Here is a 23,104-nt window from a genome sequence, read left to right on the forward strand (position 1 = left end):
AAAATAAATAATATCGTTGATATGAACATTTAATGAATAATAAAAATAATATTCACAATATACTGATGAAATAATAAATTTGTTTTGAATATTATTCATAAATAAAAATGTCCAATGGAACGAACAATTTACTATTTGTTGTAGGTATTATTAAGGATAAATATTCTAAAATTGACAAAACAAAACTATAACAACGTTTCAATAAAATACAATAAAATCGACTATATGAAATGAATAATTAATCACATATATATCTTTTGTACATCAATTTGATGGTCCTATTTTCGTCTGGCGGGTACTTAAGACCGTTTTCTGCGAGTTCCTTCAACGATACGGTGACCATCGTCTCGAACCCGCACCTGGCTGCTGACTTCTGGGAAGCTGGTCCCGTAAAGACTGTGGAGGTTGCTTTTAGACCTTGAGATTTACACAGAGGTTCCCTGCGGGAAACGACAATTGTTATATTTTATAATCGGAACATGATATGAAATTTTATTTAGGTAAATGTTATTTATTTTGTTCGTTTAAAAGATTTTTCTGAGTGTTCTTAATTTAAAAATAAAAACACAAACCACAGACCAAAAGGAAATTTTTAATATTAATTGCAACGCTTATCAATAATCTTACCAGCTATTATTAAAAAGTACAAAATTGTCTGTCTTTGATTAGATGTTATGAAATGGATAATTTATATTTTATATCGATATATAAATTACGAAAAGATGGTTCTGATAATCTGTTAGTGATCACATAATTACCGGAAGACTTAATTGATTGAAATCGTTACAAAATCTATACCACAATTACTAAATGTGTTATCGATACTATTCTAGTGGATCTCTTTTTGCGTCGGGGGTTAAAGATAGCTATCTTAGCTATCTTTAACCCCCGACGCTTAAAAAGAGGGGTGTTATAAGTTTGACGTGTCTGTCTGTCTGTCTATCTGTGTGTCTGTCTGTCTGTGGCATCATAGCTCCCGAACGAATGAACCGATTTCAATTTAGTTTTTTTTGTATTATAGGTGTTTTACGGGCGAGTGTTTTTAGACATGTTTGATGCAAATCGGTTTAGCCGTTTAAAAGTTATGGGGGGTTAAAGTGGGGAAGAAAAACCAAATGTCTGCAAATATGCTCAAGTGGGGTATCAAATGAAAGGTTATGACTTGTACATTACAAAAAACATTAGTAATTAAATAAAATTATTAGAAAAAAACAAATGAAATAAGAAACAAAAAATATTAATTAGTAAGTGAAATAAAAAAGAACAAGATTGATCTTAAAATGTAATTTTGACTTATGTGTTTTAAATCGACAAGAACCTACGTACTTACAACTTAACCAGACATATTTTAAGGATGTTTACCTTTAAAAAGTATAAAACAAAAAATTAAATTAAAAAATTCAAATTCAATTCAAGTAAGCTACCTTTAAAGGGTAAAAAATAATAAAAGAATATTAATCCTAAAGTACCTATATGTATAAGTATGTATTAATATTAAAAAAAAAACTTCGCGTTGGGGGACCGGGATATTACGTCAATTATAATCTATACATTATATGTATGAATATGACCTTTTTCTGTGTATTATATCTAATGGAAAGATTATAATTAACCCTAGCTTGGCTCAATAATGAGTTAGCACTTTGGGTTTTGAAAGTCTGCCGTATTTGAAATCATATTTCACGGTTCACAATATTTCGACAGATTACAATCTGTCAACAAATTTTGTAATCTTACTGACGTAACATATAATATTAAATTAATAGTAAGCTAGTTCACGTTAAGATTGGCCATCGAAATCAAAATAGTATGGATGATAATGTATCAGAAATATCAATGTATATGGAAATAAAGTTTAAAAATTCATTTTTAACGAATTTGCTGAAGCGAAATTCTCACATTTCATAATATAACGGTTTTACATAACAATAAAACCGATATTATGTGCCGAGAAGGAAAACATACAGCATTGCATGTGAAGAAGCAGTGTATACTTTGCCATTTAGTAACGGTCTTTTGAATATGTTATCTGTGGTACAGCTACCCTAAATGACGGTAGTAGAAAATCCAGCTAGGACACGGTTAACCGTTGGCGCTTTGATCGTCATAGTCTTCACCAGGAAGGACTTCCTGCAATGCTGTATGTTTTCCTTCTCGGCACATAATATCGGTTTTATTGTTATGTAAAACCGTTATATTGATGTGCCTCCGGAAAACATACAGCATTGCATGTGAAGACGTGTTTGTTATCTGCTGGTGAAATATATATACATATATATACACACATATAAACACAACGCTATGATGAATAATAAAATGAGACAAATAAAAGTTTAACCTGGAGGTTAAATAATTTTATTTTAATGACATCATTGATTAATTAACAATTTTTAATCTTTATTAAACACGCATTTTAAATTGTATATGTCTTAATTATTATTTATTGATAACTTTTAATTTATATAAATTTATAATGATGTAAATGTATTGAAAAAGGAACTACAATCATTTTTAGATATTTCAATTACTTTACAATAATGATTAAAAAATGTAGAAGATGATTTCCAGTTACCCCGAGCTAAAATATCATCTAAGGGCTGATTGTTTAACCACCCTAGTGAAGCTACAGCGGACCTACAACTCCCTGGAGTAACTTCAATGCCACTTTCCTTAAGAACTGTACGAACCCAGTTGCTTATTACAGTGCGCGAAGCATTTTTAACTTTATTACAAATTGTAATGAAAAGGCTATCTAAGCCTTTAATATCCGATCTTCTCTTTTTAGTTTTCTCTATTAGGCACCTAACTAAACTAACAGGGCAGATGTTCTTATCAGGGTGTTTAGACAGTTTCCAAGCGGATTGACGAAAATCATGTCTGTCAGTTTTTGACCCAAATACAGGTATTAAATATATGTTTTCCCCGTTGTCAAGATAATTGTCTTTGGAAATTCGCAGCAGCGTAAGGTCGTGGACTCTACGTCCAGTAGCTAGTAGCAACACTGTTGCTGTTCTACGAGATATTTCAAACAGCGATTCTTTAGGTGAATTAGCTGAAAGCCATTCCAAAACAATTCTAGGGTCCCAGGTAATTAACGGTCTAATTAATTTTGGTTTGACTACCCCAATTGCCTTAAGGGTATGTTTAATGATGAAGCTTGTAAATGCTTGTTGTTCTACAAAAGGGCCACAGAAAGTTAATATTGCTGATTTATGAACTAAAATAGTGTTATAAGATAAGTTTTCATTTAAGAAAAGATAAATTAGAAATTTTGCGATATCAGCCGGATTAGGTGCTTTTGGGTTGACTTGAGAACTGTTACACCACTTCAACCATCTCTGAATGGCAGGCAGGTATGTTGCTAAAGTAGACTGTCGCCAGCTGTTTTTTAGCAGCTCCTTCTCTTGGGTAGACCACTTCTTTACTTGGGAACCCCACCCCCAATTTTCCAAACTTTCAAGGTTAATAAATGTACTTGAGGTGGTGCTTGTAATGTTGTCATGTCTATCATCGTTTTCGATAGATTCTGTATTTCGTGTGGGTGATCCAACGCTCTGGCCTTCAGGTCTTGCAGCCAGAAAGCCTGGGGCCACTCCGGTGCTACTATCAAATAAGTCCCCGTCGCACGGTTCAAGTGTGCCAGAACTCTGGGCAATAGGCTCGGTGGGGGGAACACCCACGCTAGTTTGTGTTGCCAAGTTCTGCTGAAGGCATCTATATAGCTTGCCGATTGATCTCTGCAATCTATTGATACGTAGTTTGTTACTACAGCACTTCGACTGGAAGCGAAGAGATCTATTTCTGGTCGACCCCATTTTCTGAAGACTTCTCCAGTTGCTTGGGGCAAGAGGTGCCATTCTGCAACTTCTTTCTTCCGTGACAATCGGTCTGCTATGGTGTTGTACCTTCCTGGTAAGTATTGTGCCGACAGAGTTATCTTGAACTGGTCTGTTAGAGTTAGAAGTTCGTATGTCAACCCTAGTAGTGTCAACGATCTCGTTCTGCCTTCTTTCCGAATGTATGTAATTAATGTTCGATTGTCCGATTGGATGAGTATGTGAGATTTGCATAGGGCTGCAGTGTTTGCTCTGATAGCTGCCATTACTGCATAGAGCTCTTTCCTGTTGCTGTGCCATCTTCGTTGTTGGGGAGACCAGGTTCCCCACATTAGATGGCCATTTAAGTGAGCACCCCAACCTAAATCGGAAGCGTCCGTCGTTAGGAAATGAGTAACCGGCTTCTTGTGAATTGCCGAAGAGTGAAGTGTGGCGCCGAGCCACCACCTCATCTCTTGATACACTATGTGGGGAATTAATTTTCTCTGCCGTGGTTGTTTCTTGTTGAAATACCGAAGCAAGATTTGTGCTTGTCGACAATGTAACCTTCCCCGAGGTATGACAAAACTGGCGAAATTGAGCTGACCCAGCAGGCTCTGCAATTCGCGAAGCGTGATCTGACCTCTTACTAACGATCGATGTATGTTTGCTTTGAGACTGTTTATCTTCATTTCCGGTAACGACATCCTGTTCTTTAAAGTTTCCCAACGGATGCCGAGGTATTCTAGGTCTTGTGTCGGAGTTAAGATCGACTTTTTGTAATTGACTATCCAGCCCAGATCTTCCAAGTGCCTCACGGCCTCCGAGGCCTGAAGACATAACTTGGATTGGTCTTGGTTGACCAAAAGGAAGTCGTCTAGGTAGACTAGTACACGACATCCCTTGGCACGCAAGGTCTCCGCGACCCAGCATGTTACTGAAGAGAAAAGATGTGGCGCCGAAGCCAGGCCAAAAGGCAAACATGTCATTTCGTACAAATGACCTAGGTAACTGATACGAAGGAACGGGCAGTGTGTTTTTGCTGCCGCTACATGAAAGTATGCTTGAGAGATATCTAATTTTATCATCCTGTCCCCCGGTTGAAGAAAATCTGGCACTGCACTTTGAGAGATAAGGCGAAAACGCTTTATCTTTACGAATTCCGGAGAAATAGCTTCGAGATAAAACTGGGGGTTAATTTTGTAACTGGTTGCATTATTTTTTGTTTTAAAAGGTCTTGCACTATTTGGGTCAAGGCCGGAGACGGTTTGGTTGCAAATCGGGTCATAACCCGTCTTGTTGGCATTATTAAAGGAGGTTTTTTGCAAAAAGGTACTCGAAAACCCGTGATTGCTGATATAATGAAATTGTTCGCGCCAAGTGCCTGCCACCGGTTTTTGAATGCCTTTAGTCGCCCCCCCCTGAAGTGTGTCGGATAGTCATTTCTTCTTGTCTTTAATTCGAAAGGACGGGTTTTTGGGTTGTTTGTAGGCGTCAGTCTTTCCTTTGTATGTTTGTTTAGCGTTTGATTTTTTGTGGGTATCTTGATGATAATTCTGATCTTGTCTTTGTGGTCTAGGTTTGAATGTTGATGATGTAGATTCGTTGTACTTCCTTTTTGCCTGCGTCCTATTTTTGACCACCTGTTGAGGCGACAACCAGTAGTGGGGCCCTCCGAGGGATTGTACCAACGACATAAGTTGTGTTTTCTCGAATAGGAATTCCTCACTAGGGGGTATGCTTACAAGAGCTGCTTGAATATTTTTATCAGGAATTTCATTAATTAATCTTTTACGTCTAGTTTCTATGCATTCAGCTCGTTTACCGCACACAATTTGTAATGTTTGTTCAGATAATTTATAAGACGACGATGTAGTTCCGAAAATTTCGCTTATTTTATTGAAGAGATTATTAGGAGTTAGTTCTGCAGGAGTACTGTGAGACCAATTAACAATTTCTTGTAGGCCTGATTGTAATAATTGCCTTTGGGATAATAAAGCATTGGTAATTGCAGCCATAATTTCTTCTGTTGAGGCAAGAAAATCTCTGCCTCTATTTAAGCAACATATTTCGTCATTAATTTTTAAGTTACAAAAACCTGGGAATGCAAGCATGTCTGTTAATGCTTTTTTATATCGAATATGTTGCCACGTAGACGAATTGAAATGTTGTAATTCTATTAATTGTTTTAAACGTTGTTCATCGGCTGGTTTTAACACTTTTTTCTCATCGAAATTAGTTTTGCAAATACCTAAATCTAATGATTTTGGTGTACTAGTACAAGGATTGATCAAGAAATCGCCCTTACTCTGTTCAGGTTGCTCAAAGACGTCATTAGTTTTACCGGTTACATTTGTGTTTAAAGATAAAGCACATTGTTGTTGCATAATTAAATTAGTAAGGAAACTAACCTGTTCGTGTAACACGTCGATCCGTGAATCGACTGTTACCTGAGCATCACGTTTAGATTTCTTGCGCGGAGGTTCAGAGTCGCTGCTTGCCGCATCGCTGGAGCAGGAAGACTCATCCTCCCCGCGTCCTCGGTCCCTCTCGGTCGTCGGTGAGTCGGAGTCATTTGGCCGGTTTGCCTCGATGGCTTCATCCACCTCACTCGGCGCGTGATTCATTACAGTACACTGCACTTACTACCTTTACACTTATAACTTTTACACGTTTCACGGTGCACTCTCGTTAAAAATCAAAAACACTGATGGGTATTGATTTAATATTAGTTCACTAACACTTCGGAAAATTATTTTTCGAAATATTCTACGGATTATTTAAGTACTTTCGGAATACGACCGCACTCGGCGAAAGTACACAACGCTATGACGATCAAAGCGCCAACGGTTAACCGTGTCCTAGCTGGATTTTCTACTACCGTCATTTAGGGTAGCTGTACCACAGATAACATATTCAAAAGACCGTTACTAAATGGCAAAGTATACACTGCTTCTTCACATGCAATGCTGTATGTTTTCCGGAGGCACATCAATAGTGTAATAAATATAATAACAATATTTTTATATATTCGTAGGTAATTATGAAAATTGCGCTTTGGTAGAAAAAAAGTTTTAATAAGCGAAAGGGGCTCAAGAAGTGTTTACGTGCACCAACATAGTTAATCCTAAAGCCCTAAAAATAAGATATTTTGTCATATCTAATTTAAGATACGAAGGTAGGTTAAGATAGAAAGCTACAATCATGCCGTACATGAAATCAAAGACTTTTGGATAAGGCGTTGAATAACACAACAGCCCAAAATATGTTTTCAGGGTTTGTATGTGTGTATGTAAGTTTTTTTTATTTCTCCAGAACTTTAAAACCCTTAACAAATTGTATGTATTGAATATGTATAATATAAGACAGTAGTTACATTACCCCAAGAGAAACTATAAAAGATATTAATTCAGAAATACGGAGCAGTAGTGTAAATATAAAATTTTAGTTTAAATAAATGTATAACATTCGATTAACTTACCTTGCTGCTAAAATTTTGCTACCTAATTTGTGCCCTCTAAATTCAGGCTTCACTACTAGACCGAGTGCGTACAGTAATCTATCTACGCCAAGATACTCAAAGGCATTGCATTTGGAGTCTATGTAGTTCAGGGCATTCAAGACGTTTTTCCACGCGTCACCACGCGATACCTGAAACAATCAATAATCATATATATATTTGAGCCGAGATGGCCCAGTGGTTAGAACGCGTGCATCTTAACCGATGATTGCGGGTTCAGACCCACACCACTGAATATCCATGTGCTTAATTTGTGTTTATCATTCATCTCTTGCTCGGCAGTGAAGGAAAACATCGTGAGATCACTTGCATATGTCTAGTTTCGTAGAAATTCTGCCACACGTGTATTCCAACCCACATTGGAAGAGCGTGGTGGAATATGTTCCAAACCTTCTTCTCAAAGGGAGAGGCCTGAGCCTTGCAGTGGGAAATTTACCGGCTGTTGATGTTGTTGTTGCAAAATTAATTGAAATTCATTTATTTGTTAAAAGTTGTTCTACCACAAGTATTTTTTTAACTGTGTTTTAAGGATAAGAATAAATCTACAATCATACAGACTGCGATGACGCTATTAGTTTTTAATAAATTTATAAAAGTCTCATCATGCGCATGTGGCAGTTTTTCATCGGAAATATGCAGATTCAAAAATGAATTATAAACACAAATTAATCACATCAAAATTACGAGACAAAATTGATCATTTTTCGATACGGTAACAAGCTTAGAACATTATTATTTATTTTGTATCACAAAAAAAGTTTGTAAATGATTTCATTTTTTTTTATGAACGCATCGGGAGACTTTGGTTATTATGATTTTAAAAATTGAAAAAAGAATTAGCTCTGCAGTAGTCGCAAACGATATATAACATGTGTATTATTATTATATCCTATCGGAAAATTGGTTGGTACAATTTGACAGGCCATCATCAAATCAAATAGCGCGCGCTTCCCGGCTTCCTGTTACATCCTCTTTCATGCAATCACTCCCATGGATAGCAGGAAAACGGGAGGAAAGATGTTATACATCAACAAACGTCACTTATATAGTTTCTGGTACATCTAGTACGAATTTGATAGATAACTTCGGTTTTCTTCTGCACATATACTATCAGCGAGCGTTTTTATATTATTCTAGTACTATAGTAACACGCTGTGCTGGTTTCCATTATATTTAGTCACTGTTGGCAAATTAGGGACCTTACATCGTGATGCCCTTAGGCACATAAAAATTGGATTCGGTTATTACATTTCTTATGAAATAATCGAAGATCAATATCGTCGATTTGAATAGGACGATGAGATATTATTTTCTTATATTATATATATACACCACAATTCTTAATGAAATTGCACTTTTTTTGAGAAGGAAATATTCTCGAAATATATTGCCTAGGAACCCTGATGTAGGTAAGACTATACGGTACTGAATAACTTTTAGACAAATTTAAAATGGACTTCTTAGCTTTCAGTGTTAGTATGTGTATCGAATACAATAAATATTTTTTATATCTTTTATTTATCAATGTCTCAAAAAATGTTAAGTACTAATTTTTAGTTCTAATAGATCAGATTATGTTGGAGATGGTTCAATATGCTTTCCATAAACGCTTAATTTTATAATAACATCAAGCTAAAAGCGAATGCGGCTTCTAGAGTAAAAGCGTTTGAAGCAACAGTTAAAATAGCTGCTATAGCGGAGAAAACACTTTACTATTTGATTTAAACAATCAATAAAATAACAACCGACTTCAAAAAGGAGGAGGTTATTAATTCGTCTGTATTTTTTTATTTTTTTTATGTTTGTTACCTCATAAATTTTCACTGGGTGGACCGATTTTGATATTTTTTTTTTGTTTGAAAGGTAGTGCTTCCCGTGGGGTCCCATTTTAATTTTATTTTTTTCCGATGATGGTATTCGTATGAAAACGACATAAGTCTTAAATTTGCATTATGTATATGCGCGACAAATAGGTGAATAACTGAAAATCACGTTCACCAATTTTGATAATTCTTTTTTTATTATAAAATACTATGCATCAACTATAGCGTCCGCTTCAAGGGTAGTTTGGTGAAAGTTTGGTAAGGTTCTGAGTATAGGATCCATGACAAAGTAACGGAACGGAAGGGAACGGAACAATTCTGAGGAGCACGTTAGCGATACTCGGTCGAATCTTTTATTAATATGTTATTTGGATATTTGAGTCACCTTCCGTAATGTGGTTATGTTTATGTTATTATCATAGACGAATATTATAATCAACTAGCTACCCACCCCGGCTTCGTACGGGTGCAAAACTGATACTAAATATACTACAGAATTTGTTTATTTACGACATCATATCGCAAACTTCTAAAATTATCAGTGTTTCTTTACTATATTATTCATGTTTTATATACACAAAGATTCCCCTTGAACCACACTATCTATTAAAAAAAACGCATCAAAATCCGTTGCGTAGATTTAAAGAAATAGGGACAGAAAAAGCGACTTTGTTTTATACTATGTAGTGATGGAACTCCTATACGGCTCACAGATAGGGTGCGATATGGGGCAGAATTTCTTACTATCTTTAATCAAATTTTGTGTATGTGATGTGATGTCATATGATATAAGCCATATATTAGCTCTTTTTTAAAGTTTTTTTGCTAAGTTCGATTACAGCTCTTTCGAGGGATCCTTGTAGTTTATGCCGCATGACGTATTATAGCCGCATTTTCGAAAGTCTATTTTTGCTTTATTCGCAATTTTCCTTTGAAATTGTCCTCGAAGTAGTTTCTGACTCATATAAACGTATAAACTCATATAAAATATAACAATAACTATAACTACGTTATATAATCGTAAATCGACTTTTAAGTAGTCTAATATTTTTCATTTCATTTTACCTAGGAGGACTGAAAAAAATATGTTAAATATGCAATTATTTTTAATACTTTTTATTGCATTTTTATTTGTTTTAAAATAGTGTTTTGTTTGAAGTCGGTTTTTCTTTTTGTTAAAATTTTATTTATCGTGATTACTAATTCGACTCTCATAGGCATGTCTGCTATATCGTAACAAATATAAAATCCGATGTCATCGGAATGTCAGATGTCATCGAATATGTCATACAATATCAGTAATCGATGTGATGATGACAAATAACCGTTTCCATTGCATCTAAGATACTGTGAATATATTTTTGGTGTATCAAATCAACCCAAGTACGATAACATTAACGATAATAACTCATGAAATATTCGCCATATCTCTCTTTAACTTTACAGTAACCCATCTGTGTGAAAGAGATGAAGCGAATTTTCGATTTCGATATCACATCCGTTTCATCTCTTTCTCACAAATCGTGCAATGCTATGTTAAACAAAGACAGGGATATCTGAAATTGGATGTCAACACCGATATTTAATCCAAATAACCCTCAATCGTCCCGTTTACGATAACGGGTCGTCAGTTGACGCACACGGCGCTGGCGACTTCCTGATTCCTTTTGAAATCCATCCGCTATGCTACCTTCATTTATTATTATCTAACATATAGAACAGAACCCACTTTGCTAGTAACATATTAGGTAATGCCATCTTCTAGTCTTCTACACTTGTGTAATCATTGGTGTGTTTTTATCACTAGCTTGCATATCGAAACTATAAAGAACAAAAAGAAAATACCTCATCCACTGGAAGTTTCTCTTCGGCATATTCAACGATGCACACGTTCAGGGCGACTAGAGTTTTCTTTCCTTCGATTTCAGTGTAGCAGCCAAGGCTCATTCGCTGAGCCAGGAATTTACTCCAAATCTTGACAATGGTGTCAACGCTCTCCGCGTCTTCTGAGATATCTGGGAATGGAAACATAATTAGACGTGTAATCTTTGTATCCTCACTCTCGCAATGACATCAATTGCAGAATTAGCGACGCAAACCCAAATTTACTCAGATTGGGTAAAAACACCAGTAACTGGCCACTTAAGGCACCTGCATAGTTTTGGTTAATAGCTACGTAGTCGTAGATATATTATTAAGATTTTTTATATGGTATAGGTTTGCGGACGAGCATATTGGGCACCTGATGCTAAGTGGTAACCATCATCCATTGACAAAGAAGCTGTAAGAAATATTAACTATTCCTTACATCGTCAATGTGCCTGGAAGCTAAGATGATATGTCCCTTGTGCCTGTAGTTACACTGGCTCACTCACCCTTCAAACCGGAACACAACAATACTGAGTACTGTTATTTGGCGGTAGAATAACTGATGATTGGGGATGAGTGGGTTGTACCTTCCCAGATGGGCTTCCACAAAGCTCTACCACTAAGAATTGTCTGAATTGTTCAAGTCATGATTCAAACCTATGAACTTAGGATCTATAGCTTTATACTATCGCATATTTAGAACAAGAAGAAACCCGACTTCGTCCGCAGAGAGGTTGGTTTGTAACAAAAATGTTCCAATAACTGCATACCTCTTTATCCGCAGTATTAGACAGATATTCGAAGGGTGAGAGGGGGAAGAAATATATTGAAAAAATATAGCCAAAGAGCTTGGCTGGGGAATAATCTTGCTTCTAAAAAAAATTCTTCAAAATATACTCAGTAGTTTAGTTCGAAATTGTTACAGACATAGACAGAGTTACTTTCGTACTTAGGATATTAGTAAAGAAGTAATTAAAAAATCCAAGTATTTAAAAATGTTACGTACTACTGAGGTTACACAATGTTTCATCAGTTAAAAGATGGTTTACAAGTATTTCAAGAGCTGCATTGTCGTCTTCTGGTGCCAGGTCCTGTATTACCCATTTCGTACCATCTGTCTCCCAGGAGTCCCAGACTCGTGGGCACGAGGAATCCCAGTTTCTTGTAAACCCCATTTGAATCTGAAAGTTATCCTTTTTAATCAATTTATTATTATAATTATTGACTTCCAGGCAGGATATATTACATATACATATAATTGTATTTAACTAACATGTCTACAAAACATATTTTAAATGTTGAACTACTGAGTTTCTTGCCGGTTCTTATCTACATTTCGAAGCGGTGGTAGCTTCATTTAATACAGTTTGTTGATTGACGATATAAAAGTGCTTCTAAAAGCCTTCTTGAATAAGATATGTTTTGATGAGAATATTTGAATTAACGTCCCCTTTTCAGATCATGCACTACTATGTAGCTGCAACCCGTGGCTACATCCGCGTGTGCGAATGTGTACATGGGACTAAGTATATGGAAAATGTCTTGGTGTTCGATTAAAGTATATAGTTAAGAGCGCTTATTCCGAATGCCGCTTGTTAATTACTTTTATTTTAATTTTATGTATTATGTATCTACGTATAAATACTACTATTACAAAAAAAATGATATTTGTAAATAAAAAAATAAGTTTTTTCTATTTTTTTTCAATTCTACCGACTTCCTACTTAAAAATACTTAATGTCAGCTATTAAATAAGAATAAATTCGAAATTCACAGTAGAATACGAGCGTAAAATTTCTAAATGTGTAATTAAAAAAAGATTTATTTGCTTTATTGATTCATTGATACCCGTATCAAAATCGCGTATCATCGTAATGCGGATTTCAACATATCATGAGGTAGATACGAGATGAATTCCTGCTATTGTTTAAATAAAGGTGATATGCAGATAACACAGTATAATCGGTACAAAGGTATCTTTTTCGTAACAAGGAAAATAATTCAAAAAAATAATCTTCGGTAGACTGCCTGATGGTTGTCTTATTTATTGCAGGTTCATTGAGCTTATTAAACTTCAGAAGAATGACTCATGATATTCAAATATGTTTCATCGACATTGGTTCTAAATCCTTAAACTATAAGGTTTATAATTCTGCACATAAGCGAGAAGTTAGCAAATTTTCTTTATTGGTTTCATTGTTGAGATTATGTAAACCATTAAGAAGATAAACGGGAGTGCAAATACAAACAAGTCAACCTTGGCATTCGTTACACGTTGCGTTTAATTTTGTCGCATTGTGACACAAGATATACTAATGTTTGGGTAAAGTAATCTCAAGCCGAGATGGCCCAGTGGTTAGAGCGCTTAACCAAACAAATACTATTTTTTTTATTTGTTTTTATGTCATCCCACACAAGCTAACAAATGATATAAGCACTCCTATTAAAGCAAGTCCACAAATATTTAACGTGGAACCTTTGTGAGTAAATATGTCTATAATATGTAGTAAACTATATTTGTTAGTCTAACCTTCGGATATGTTTCAAGATTTTTTTTAATATCATATTCAATATATGTCACGATGTCGTGATTCCTTGTAATTACTTTGTTGTTTTATATTGATTACTGGTATATTTGTCATTAGATGAATTAAAAAAAAATGTATCAGATATACATATTATTGTCGCCTAAATTACTCCTTATTAAATCACAAAATCTGCCCGTGAAAGTCCCGTGAAAATCTGTCCATCCGTCCCAGAGATTGGCCGGAAAAAATGTTATTTTGGTATATGTACCATGTGTACATACATACATATACATTCAATAAAAATACTTTATTTTAATATTACAAATAGACACACCAACTTATTTATTTATATAGAATAATATGTATCTACCTACTTTCAAAACTTTGTTCACGCCATAATATAACGAATTGTTGTGCATTTTGCATCTACGAGTACAAAACATTATTTATAACAATCTGCAATAAATGCATTGAAATTGAGGAGTATGTATCAATCATTACAATGCGCTGCTATTCATGTTATTATGTCCTTGTCGTATTATAGCATTCATCCTTCAAACAGGGTCAATCATATATACAATACACGTATTAACTAACTACTACTAAACTATTTATTCTTACATATACACGTACATAAATTTGCACACAGAGTATTATATAGGATGCACTAAGACTAAATTAATAAATAGATCTTATTATTATACTACAGAATTCTTCTAAAATTATCAGTGTTTCTTTACTATGTATTATACACAAAAACCTTCCCCTCGAATCACTCTATCTATTAAAAGAACTGCATCAAAATCTGTTGTGTAGTTTTAAACATTAAGAGATATAGGGTACTTACTTACTTGGTGGTAGGGCTTTGTGCAAGCCCGTCTGGGCAGGTACCACCCACTCACCAGTTATTCTACCGCCAAATAACAGTACTCAGTATTGTTGTGTTCCAGTTTGAAGGGTGAGTGAGGGTGAGTGAGGGCAATATCTTAAGTTCAAATGATGAGATAAGGCATATTTATCTCGGATACAAAACAAGTATAACGTATTCATTGTATGTGAATGATAAGATTGGCATATGAAAACGATATAGGTGCATTAAAATAGCCTCCTTCCGTTTGATAGTATTAGTTAGAAGGTTATTTGAATGTTGATCAATTTTAGTAATTATTCTACTAGATAAGATAACACAGTTAGAAGTGCATCGATACTTCTTGGTGATAGCAAATGCATTTTCATTATTGATCACCCGAGTCTATTCTGTTGAATTAAAGTCAAGAGAAGATTAGCAAAAATTAAGATAAATATTTCTTGTCATCATTCTTGGAAATAAGTAAATTTCCCACTGCTGAAATAAGGCTTCCACTTCCATTAAGGAGAGGGTTTGAAACATATTCCACTATGCGGTTCCAATGCTGGTTGGTGGAATGCACATGTGGCAGAATTTCAATGAAATTAGACACATGCAGGTTTCCTCACGATGTTTTCCTTCACCACCGAGCATGAGATGAATTATAAGCACCTATATATAGTGGTGCTTGCCTGGGTTTGAACCCGCAATCATCGGTTAAGATCCACCACTGGGCCATCTCAGCTCATTCTTGAGTACCTAAATATCATTAGCTTTAAGAAAGAACTGACGGTAAGTGGTCACCACCGCCCATAGATATTACGGTTGTGACGGTTTAATAAATATTAACCATTCCTTATCGAATCAGATCAAATTATAATTTATTCCAGTAGGCTTTTACAAGCACTTTTGTATCGTCATCTGATCACTATATTAAGTGGGGCTACCACCGGTTCGGAATGTACATTCTACTCAATAGAACCGGCAAGAAACTCAGTAGATACTCTTTTCTTACATCTCGCAGATGCAATACCAACGTTGGGAGCTAAAATTTTTTGTCCCAAGACTTTAGATACACTAGCTCACTCAGCCTTCAAACCGATACCCAAAAAAAAAAAAATACAGACGAATTGATAACCTCCTCCTTTTGGAAGTCGGTTGAAAATACTAAGTATTGCTGTTTGACGGAAGAATATGTGAGGAGTGGGTGCTACCTACACAAACGGGCTTGTATAAAGCAATACAATGAAATAAACGACACGCATTATATCTGTGATTCATTTTAAAATCTTACTTTTTAAAACTTCTTTCAATTTACCAGGAAAACTCAATGGAAAAAATATTTACACATATGCAATATAATTTTAAGAGAAAGTTAAATAATTATCTCATTGCGGTAATTATGAGATTGAATAATAAAAAAATTAAGAGCTTATTTTTATATACGAGTAAGTTGTCACGCGCGGCTTAGCGTTTTAGGGAATTAGTTGTCATGTGATAGGTATAAAAGTGGCTTATGCACTTCTTTAGAGTTCAAGCTTGCTTTACGCCATATCTCATCAAATTGGGGTCATTGATTTGGCCGTGAAAGAGGGACAGACAGACAGACAGAGCTACTTTCACATTTATAATATTAAGTTTAGATTAAATCATAGTTTGTTTATATTACCAATCTTCTTGATGGTCCAAAACCATTAAGTTTGCTAGTGTATGTTGTACGTTGCTGTTATAATACCTTTTTGGTTATCTAATAAAAGTATCGAACCAACTAGTTGGTTTAAAGCTGGCTGGTAATCTTCCGGTCGGACTAACAACTCTTTTATTTGGTTATTAAATTCTCGTAACAGCTCAGAGTAAGTTGGGAATGTTATACTTCCGTGTTGGAAAGCACCGCTGCAGCCGCTGACAGTTCGCTAGTTTTGAGAATGTTCGTGATTTTTAAATTAGACTGTCTTTACAGGCTAATTTGAACAACATAACTATTCTTTACACCACTATTTATTTAACCATAATAACAGCCTATAAACTTCCTACTGCTGGAAAAATACATTATTTAAACCTTCTCATCAAAATACCCTTTGATGAGAAGGTTTAAATAAATAAATAAATATGAGACAATATCGCATGCATTACTTTGATCCCAATGTAAGTAGCTAAAGCACTTGTGTTATGGAAAATCAGAAGTAACGGTGATCTAGATCGACTCGACCGGAAATCGAATACGGGACTTCGAAGTGGCGTACCCATGAAAACCGGTGTACACATCACTTGACCACGGAGGTCGTCGTCGGAATATGTAAAGAACATATTTCACCAGGCTGTTGCAATTCGGGTTAGTGGAATGCACGTATGGCATCATCATCAGCCTGTACCCGTCCACTGCTGAACATAGGCCTCTCCAAGTGCACGCCACTGTGGTCTTTCTCCGGTTATTATATGGCATAATTCCTGTTTATTCCGAAATGTTATATTTCGCATTTTGAAAAATAGAGCAACAAGTTATATATTTTTACTCGTAGTGATCATAAAACGTCTCGAAAAAATCCATGAAAGAGTCTATGAGACTATTTTAGGCGACCAATTTGAATTCATTAACCGCGTGACCGTTTCAATGATGCCTATGTTGAATTTAAATTATACAATATTCTCGAATGGTTTTTGTCTGAATTTAATGCGTATGTACGTGTATGTACATATACATATATTTGCTGAATATTGTTTATCTATATTGATATTTTAAATTTAGAACGCGTCTGTTGTATTTTGTTTTTCTTCACGCGGGATTAAGTTATGTGAGATTCGTACACTTCGCAATGACAATTGGATAACTTAGGTCTGTGATGACTATTGGCAATTCAAACTCAAACTCAAACTCAAATAACTTTATTCAATATAGAAGCATTACACTTTCTTATTGATGGTCAATTGAAACACTACCACCGGTTCGGAAAAGAAAATACCCTGACCTGAGAAGAACCGGTGAAAGAAACTCAGCGGGTTTTTTTATTTTTTTTATTTGTCTCATATATTATTTAAACAATTTAATATCAGATGAAATAGCCAGGAATCGATCGTTTCATTCCCAAGGTGTGCTATCGATCATAAACTCATTAATTGTATAGTAACCTTTTGCACACAAGCGTTCCTTAATATATTTTTTTAATTTGGCAACAGAGGCGTTTTGAACGCTTTCTGGGATCCTTTTGTGAAACCGTATACCACAAAGGAGTTACTGACTCTATGTAGTCGAGTAACAGGAGTAACAAGTTTGTGTTTGTTCCTTGTACCAATGCTATGAGTATCACATTTTCTCATGAAATCATTAATATTTTTTCGTACATACATAACATTGCAGAATATATATTGAGAAGCAACAGTCAATATCTTGATTTCTCTAAATTTATTCCTTAACGATTCTTTATTTATAATTAAATGTTTATATAATACATTTATTTAAAATTAATAATTAAGTACAAGGTTCCGGTAAAATAAAATACTCACTCAGACGGTGTTAGGAAAGAGAATAGGTATAAGAAAGCAATTATTCGGTCCAAATAAACATTGCAGACATGAAGTTAATTGTAGGAAAAAATCTATGAAAAAATGATAATGACTTTCGGAATGATTTCGGCTACTGCAATCTTACGGATATATTAGTGTGTCTGATATAGGTGCACTTTATAATCCCTCTCTCATAACCCGTTAGGACGGAAAATCCAACCCAACCGGGAAAATTTCAGGTGCAGGCAAGATTAATGAATTTTGTGTGTCTGAAAATGAGTTACCGTCAAACTGTATGTCATGACGTCTTGATTAAAAAGATATATATTCCTAATGTGGTCGTAAATTGTGTGTATATCCAATTAACAAACAATAAAAGTGAAACTAGTTTTTTTTTGGAAAAGTTCTTTTATCCAGATTACAGTTGAGAAAACTAGGGAAAAAAGTCACGTTAGAAAAATCCGTTAAGGCATTCAATCAGTCTTGTCCTGTCTTTCTCTGTACCTCTCTATAAAGTGCGGTTTATATAAAAATTTCAATAATTTATACTTTTGTTATTGTTTTATTTCTCAAGGAAATTTCTGATAATAATATTTAGGGTTCCGTACTCTATGGTCAAAACGGGACCCTATTACTACGACTCCGTTGTCCGAGCGCCTGTCATCTGGGTGTAGGCATCTCATGAACCGTGGCAGTTAGATAATTGAAATTTTCAAATATGATGATGTACTTCTGTTGCTGATGTAACAACTATTACTAAAAAACATAATACAATAATGCAGTTCTTCTTTATAATAATTTATATATTCTCAATTTTTGTTAATGTATATCATTGTGTTAGTTATTAATACATAACTTAAAGCAAAAGCAACTTCATTTCAATCCGGTGTCCCAAAAGAGTACTCTTTGTTTGTTTGTTGTGGGGCATTTTACTTTCATCGAGCTTTAATCACAACGATTTTGATGAAGATTAATTTCAATAACTTGTATATAAAAATGATTAAAATTCATTCACACACGACACACGTATTTAAGTTCTCTAAAATAATTCACACATAAATGTAAATAAACCAGAAAAAATCAGAAAAAACATAAGAACAGCATGTGATCTGCATCTGCATCTGCATCTGTGATCACATTATGTACAATGTATATATTATGGAGTAGCGAGCAATAAAAGTAACAAAGTATACATATTAATATGCTTACTCAAATAACGTTACATACTACATACATTGTTTACTAGCAAATATTAATAATTGATGTTATTATATTTGAAGATAAACGAATTATTGAAATTATTTTAATATTCATAAGAAATGCATATTAATATACTTATGTATACATACCTAGAAGTGGCACTAGATTCCCGATGTTTAATGGGAGTTAATTATTTACGACACTATGGCAATGAGCTGTTAACACACTTGCATATGGAGACAGAACGAGACGGACTGCCCGATAACAACCGAAGCACATAACTTTATATTGCCGAAGTAACGAGCGATTTTGACAGATAATATCTTGATATGTTTTCGACGTGACAAATTCGCCATCGTTTATAAGAATTTATTGTATGTAAGAAAACCTTCGTCAGATTTCATTCCTTTATCAAGTCGTAAACTCTTAGTACCTTTTGAATCTAAACATCAAATCTATGCGACGCAATATGTCATTCTCAATCGGTAAAGCAGATAATCGCTCATACTGAGCACACGAAAATAGATCTTAAGGTGACGAACCTTTTCTTACCCCGACTGTACCATGGAACAATTTCTTATAAAATTATGATATTTTTGAATGGTTCTTTTCGAAATATGTGACCCACGTATAAGTGACCCACGTACTCACGGGTGCAATGCTGATAGTAAACATACTATATAATGTCTTCCTGTACAACGTTCACAGCTTTTTGTCATTAGATAATACAAACCGCTGTATCTGCATTTTAAATTTGTAATATCTTCGAAAATATATTTTTAAATTACATGCTGTAAATAACTGTATTAATCTATATTAAATGGACAACGTATTTAAGGTCAATAAAATCACTTTAAAAAATTTCATTATTTCTCGTAAAATTTTTGAATCATCATAATTAAAACAAAATAAAGCACAATATTTATTTATTTAATTGAGCTTACAAAAACATAATTTGATAAAGTTTGTACTTAAAACCCTTCTTTAATGTATTTTACAAAATTACAATAAACTACCGGATGACTAAGGAAATGTTGTTTTAGTCGTGTTTTTCATATATTAACTTTGTATATCTCTAGGTATATAACGAGGAGTAAGGCCTCAGCTCGGTATCAGACATGGTGTAATGTAAAATATAATTCTAGTCTTTCAACAACAGCCTGTAAATTCCCACTGCTGGGCTTTAGCCCAGAGGAGGCCTTTAGGCCTCCTCTCCCTTTGAGGAGAAGGTTTGGAACATATTCCACCACGCTGTTCCAATGCGGGTTGGTGGTATACACATGTGGCAGAATTTCTATGAAATTTGTTACATGCAGGTTTCCTCACGATGTTTTCCTTCACCGCTGAGCACGAGATGAATTATAAAGACAAATTAAGTACATAAATCATCGGTTAAAATGCACGCGTTCTAACCACTGGGCCATCTCGACTCTAGTCTTTCACGTTCGAAATATCTTTCTTTCGATATTCCCTGAAATATGACTTTTCGGCTGTCATGTCTTCTACGTCATAACAACGCCGCGTGCATGTACGATAAAAAAAAAAAACCTAATTAAAATCTTTGTACTTCGACACATATATATATTACGCTTATTAAATTATAATTTAGTTTAAAGCTTCGACGCTGGAAGGTTTTTTGATGTTTAATCAGTACAGCTCAATGAAAAAAAGGTCCATTATTTGGCTTGATTTGGCTTATCGTATTATACTTTCCTAAATCATTTGATATACCATTGAGATTACAAAAACAATATTTCGCGATGTCCACCAAATTGGATTCCAAATGGCTGAGTTTAGTTAATCGTGCATTGTTGCAAAAAACAAAAATTTCGGCACAATAGGACACCCGGAAGTAGGTAAGATTTGTCTTACAATAAATAAATTCCGGTAAAGTATATAAAAGCTTGTAAAGAAAAAAAAGCGGTGTGTATTGAAATATTTTATACGCCTCTTTTATATAGGCTGGATTCGTGTTGTATTAATTTATTTTCTCTGGTGTTGGATGGTGTTCTATAAGGTATAAAGTAAAGTACTTTATTCCATTGGTAGGTATCGTTCCAACTTCACATTCATTCTATCATAAACACTTCAATCTCGATTATCAAAAAACAAAGTCGCCTAAATACCAATTAATTGATAGCTCAAGCCTACTCATAATACACAGAGTATTCGAAAAGCAAACCGACCGCGCAGACTAAAGCTACAATACACGTTCTGAAAGACATATACATCAATATGACCAATGCGACACGCCCTATGTTGAGAAAATACACACATACACACACACACACACACACACACACATGAAACTGATTCACCGTGAGGGACCCCGAATACTTATGTCAAGCAAGCAGAGGTGATGAAAAATCGCAGTTTCACGCCACGCTTGGCCACGCTCTGTACCAAGGTGACACAGACAGGATAGATAAGGCTCAAAACTCTAGTATCCTGGTTAGTAGTGGAGCTACTTGTGTTGGTGAACGCTGATGCTGTAACGTGAAGTAAGTAAGGTGAACATAATTTACACAATCAGAAAAAAAGCGATTATTTCTGTGTCGACGATTCAACTACACGAGACATTATCATTCTATATACTATCTGTGTTTTATATATGTAGATCAGAAAATTTGCATTTAATATATTAACAATAATATATCTAACACATTCAATAACGCCTTATCTTTTTCATCTATATACATAAATATAATTTATAAAATTCATCAAAAGTATAACACCTCGCCTCATTGCCTCCACTGGTGACAAGAGGGCTGGTTCGTTTTTTGCCCAGAGGATCGGAATTGCGATTCAACGGGGAAATGCTGCTAGCATTCTTGCCACCATTCCACGCGGTCAAGATTTATACAGTAACTAGTTTTAGTTCATATTTGTATATATATATTTAAGCATTTAATGTTGTTAATTCTTATGTTAATAAAACTTTTAATATAAGATTATATAGAATTGTCATACATTTAACAAATTACTAAGAATCTTCTTTCAAGCTATCTTCTTATTCTTTTTTTTTCTTTTGTGGCTTTTATTTGTGCCAAAAAGACAGATTATTTCGTCAATGTCACTTGCGATATCTTATTCTAATAACTTAAATACTTAATAAGAAACCACTTAATTAAACCAATTACCAAAAATGTTAGTAAGGAAACAAACGTATAATTTAAAGCATGTCAACGAAAAAAAAAAGCATTTAAGCAAATAAGCATTTATTAAAAGTGACTTACGAAAAAAAAATAACGAGTAAGTGCGTTTAAAATTATCCGCATCAAATTATAATTTGATACGGATCGGACGTAATTTTTTTGTAAACCCTTATAAAAAATACATAAATTGACTTTTGAAAAATCATTATAAAAATAAAAGATTTCAAAGATACTTCGTAATGTTATAAATACTGCTAAGGCATAAAATGTTGAATGCTATTTATTTTTTGCATTTCCATATAGTTATAGTAAGTTAAAGAAAATATTGTCTTTAAAGAATTATTTTCAATTGACAATTGCCGAAGGGATCGCTTAAATTTTGACATATTCACATTGACATATATGTTTTGCGAGTTTAGCAGATGACGTTCGGATAGTTTCTATGGCATAAAACGATACCTCAACGCAAGAACTTAAAGGAAAGTATCAAGCCATTTTATAGATTGAATAAATTTCAACTTTGTAATTTTATCATTACATAGTATAAAACAAAGTCGCTTACCGCTGTCTGTCCTTATGTAAGCTGTAAGCTATGTAATATATAAGCTAGGGAACGGATGTTGATGCGGTTTTTTTTATTGATAGAGTGATTCGAGGGGATTTTTTTTTGTATGTGGACATAGACAATATAGTAAAGAAGATTAAAAGTTAGATGTTTCAAATGTGATGTGGTAAATAAACAAATTCTGTAGAATATTTAGTAACAGTATTGCAACCGTGCGCAGCTGAGGTGGGTCGTTAGTTTTTAATGTATGAAATATATAAATGTATACGGCCAAGTACTCC

The 23,104-nt window shown here is 34.4% G+C and overlaps 1 protein-coding gene across 1 annotated transcript; it reads right to left on the reverse strand.

Annotated features, from left to right (window-relative positions):
• Positions 1-209: 209 nt before the first annotated feature.
• LOC124536840 lies at positions 210-19,358 on the reverse strand. Its single transcript, XM_047113481.1, has 5 exons — positions 19,253-19,358; positions 12,034-12,208; positions 11,004-11,173; positions 7,297-7,466; positions 210-440 (listed from the first exon to the last, which is right to left on the reverse strand). The coding sequence occupies exons 2-5, from the start codon at positions 12,200-12,202 to the stop codon at positions 239-241; spliced, it is 711 nt and encodes a 236-aa protein (XP_046969437.1). The 5' UTR covers positions 12,203-12,208; positions 19,253-19,358; the 3' UTR covers positions 210-238.
• Positions 19,359-23,104: the final 3,746 nt, after the last annotated feature.

The sequence above is a fragment of the Vanessa cardui genome, chromosome 2 (genome assembly GCF_905220365.1).
Source record: "Vanessa cardui chromosome 2, ilVanCard2.1, whole genome shotgun sequence".
NCBI lineage: Eukaryota > Metazoa > Arthropoda > Insecta > Lepidoptera > Nymphalidae > Vanessa > Vanessa cardui.

What these genes read in the sequence shown, in the direction of transcription:
- LOC124536840 (XM_047113481.1), bottom strand. Translation starts at nt 12,202, where the DNA reads ATGGGGTTTACAAGAAACTGGGATTCCTCGTGCCCACGAGTCTGGGAC. An exon ending in AGAAACTTCCAGTGGATGAG is followed by an intron (nt 7,467 to 11,003) that starts GTATTTTCTTTT and finishes TGATTGTTTCAG; the next exon opens with GTATCGCGTGGTGACGCGTG. An exon ending in AGCAAAATTTTAGCAGCAAG is followed by an intron (nt 441 to 7,296) that starts GTAAGTTAATCG and finishes CGTTTCCCGCAG; the next exon opens with GGAACCTCTGTGTAAATCTC.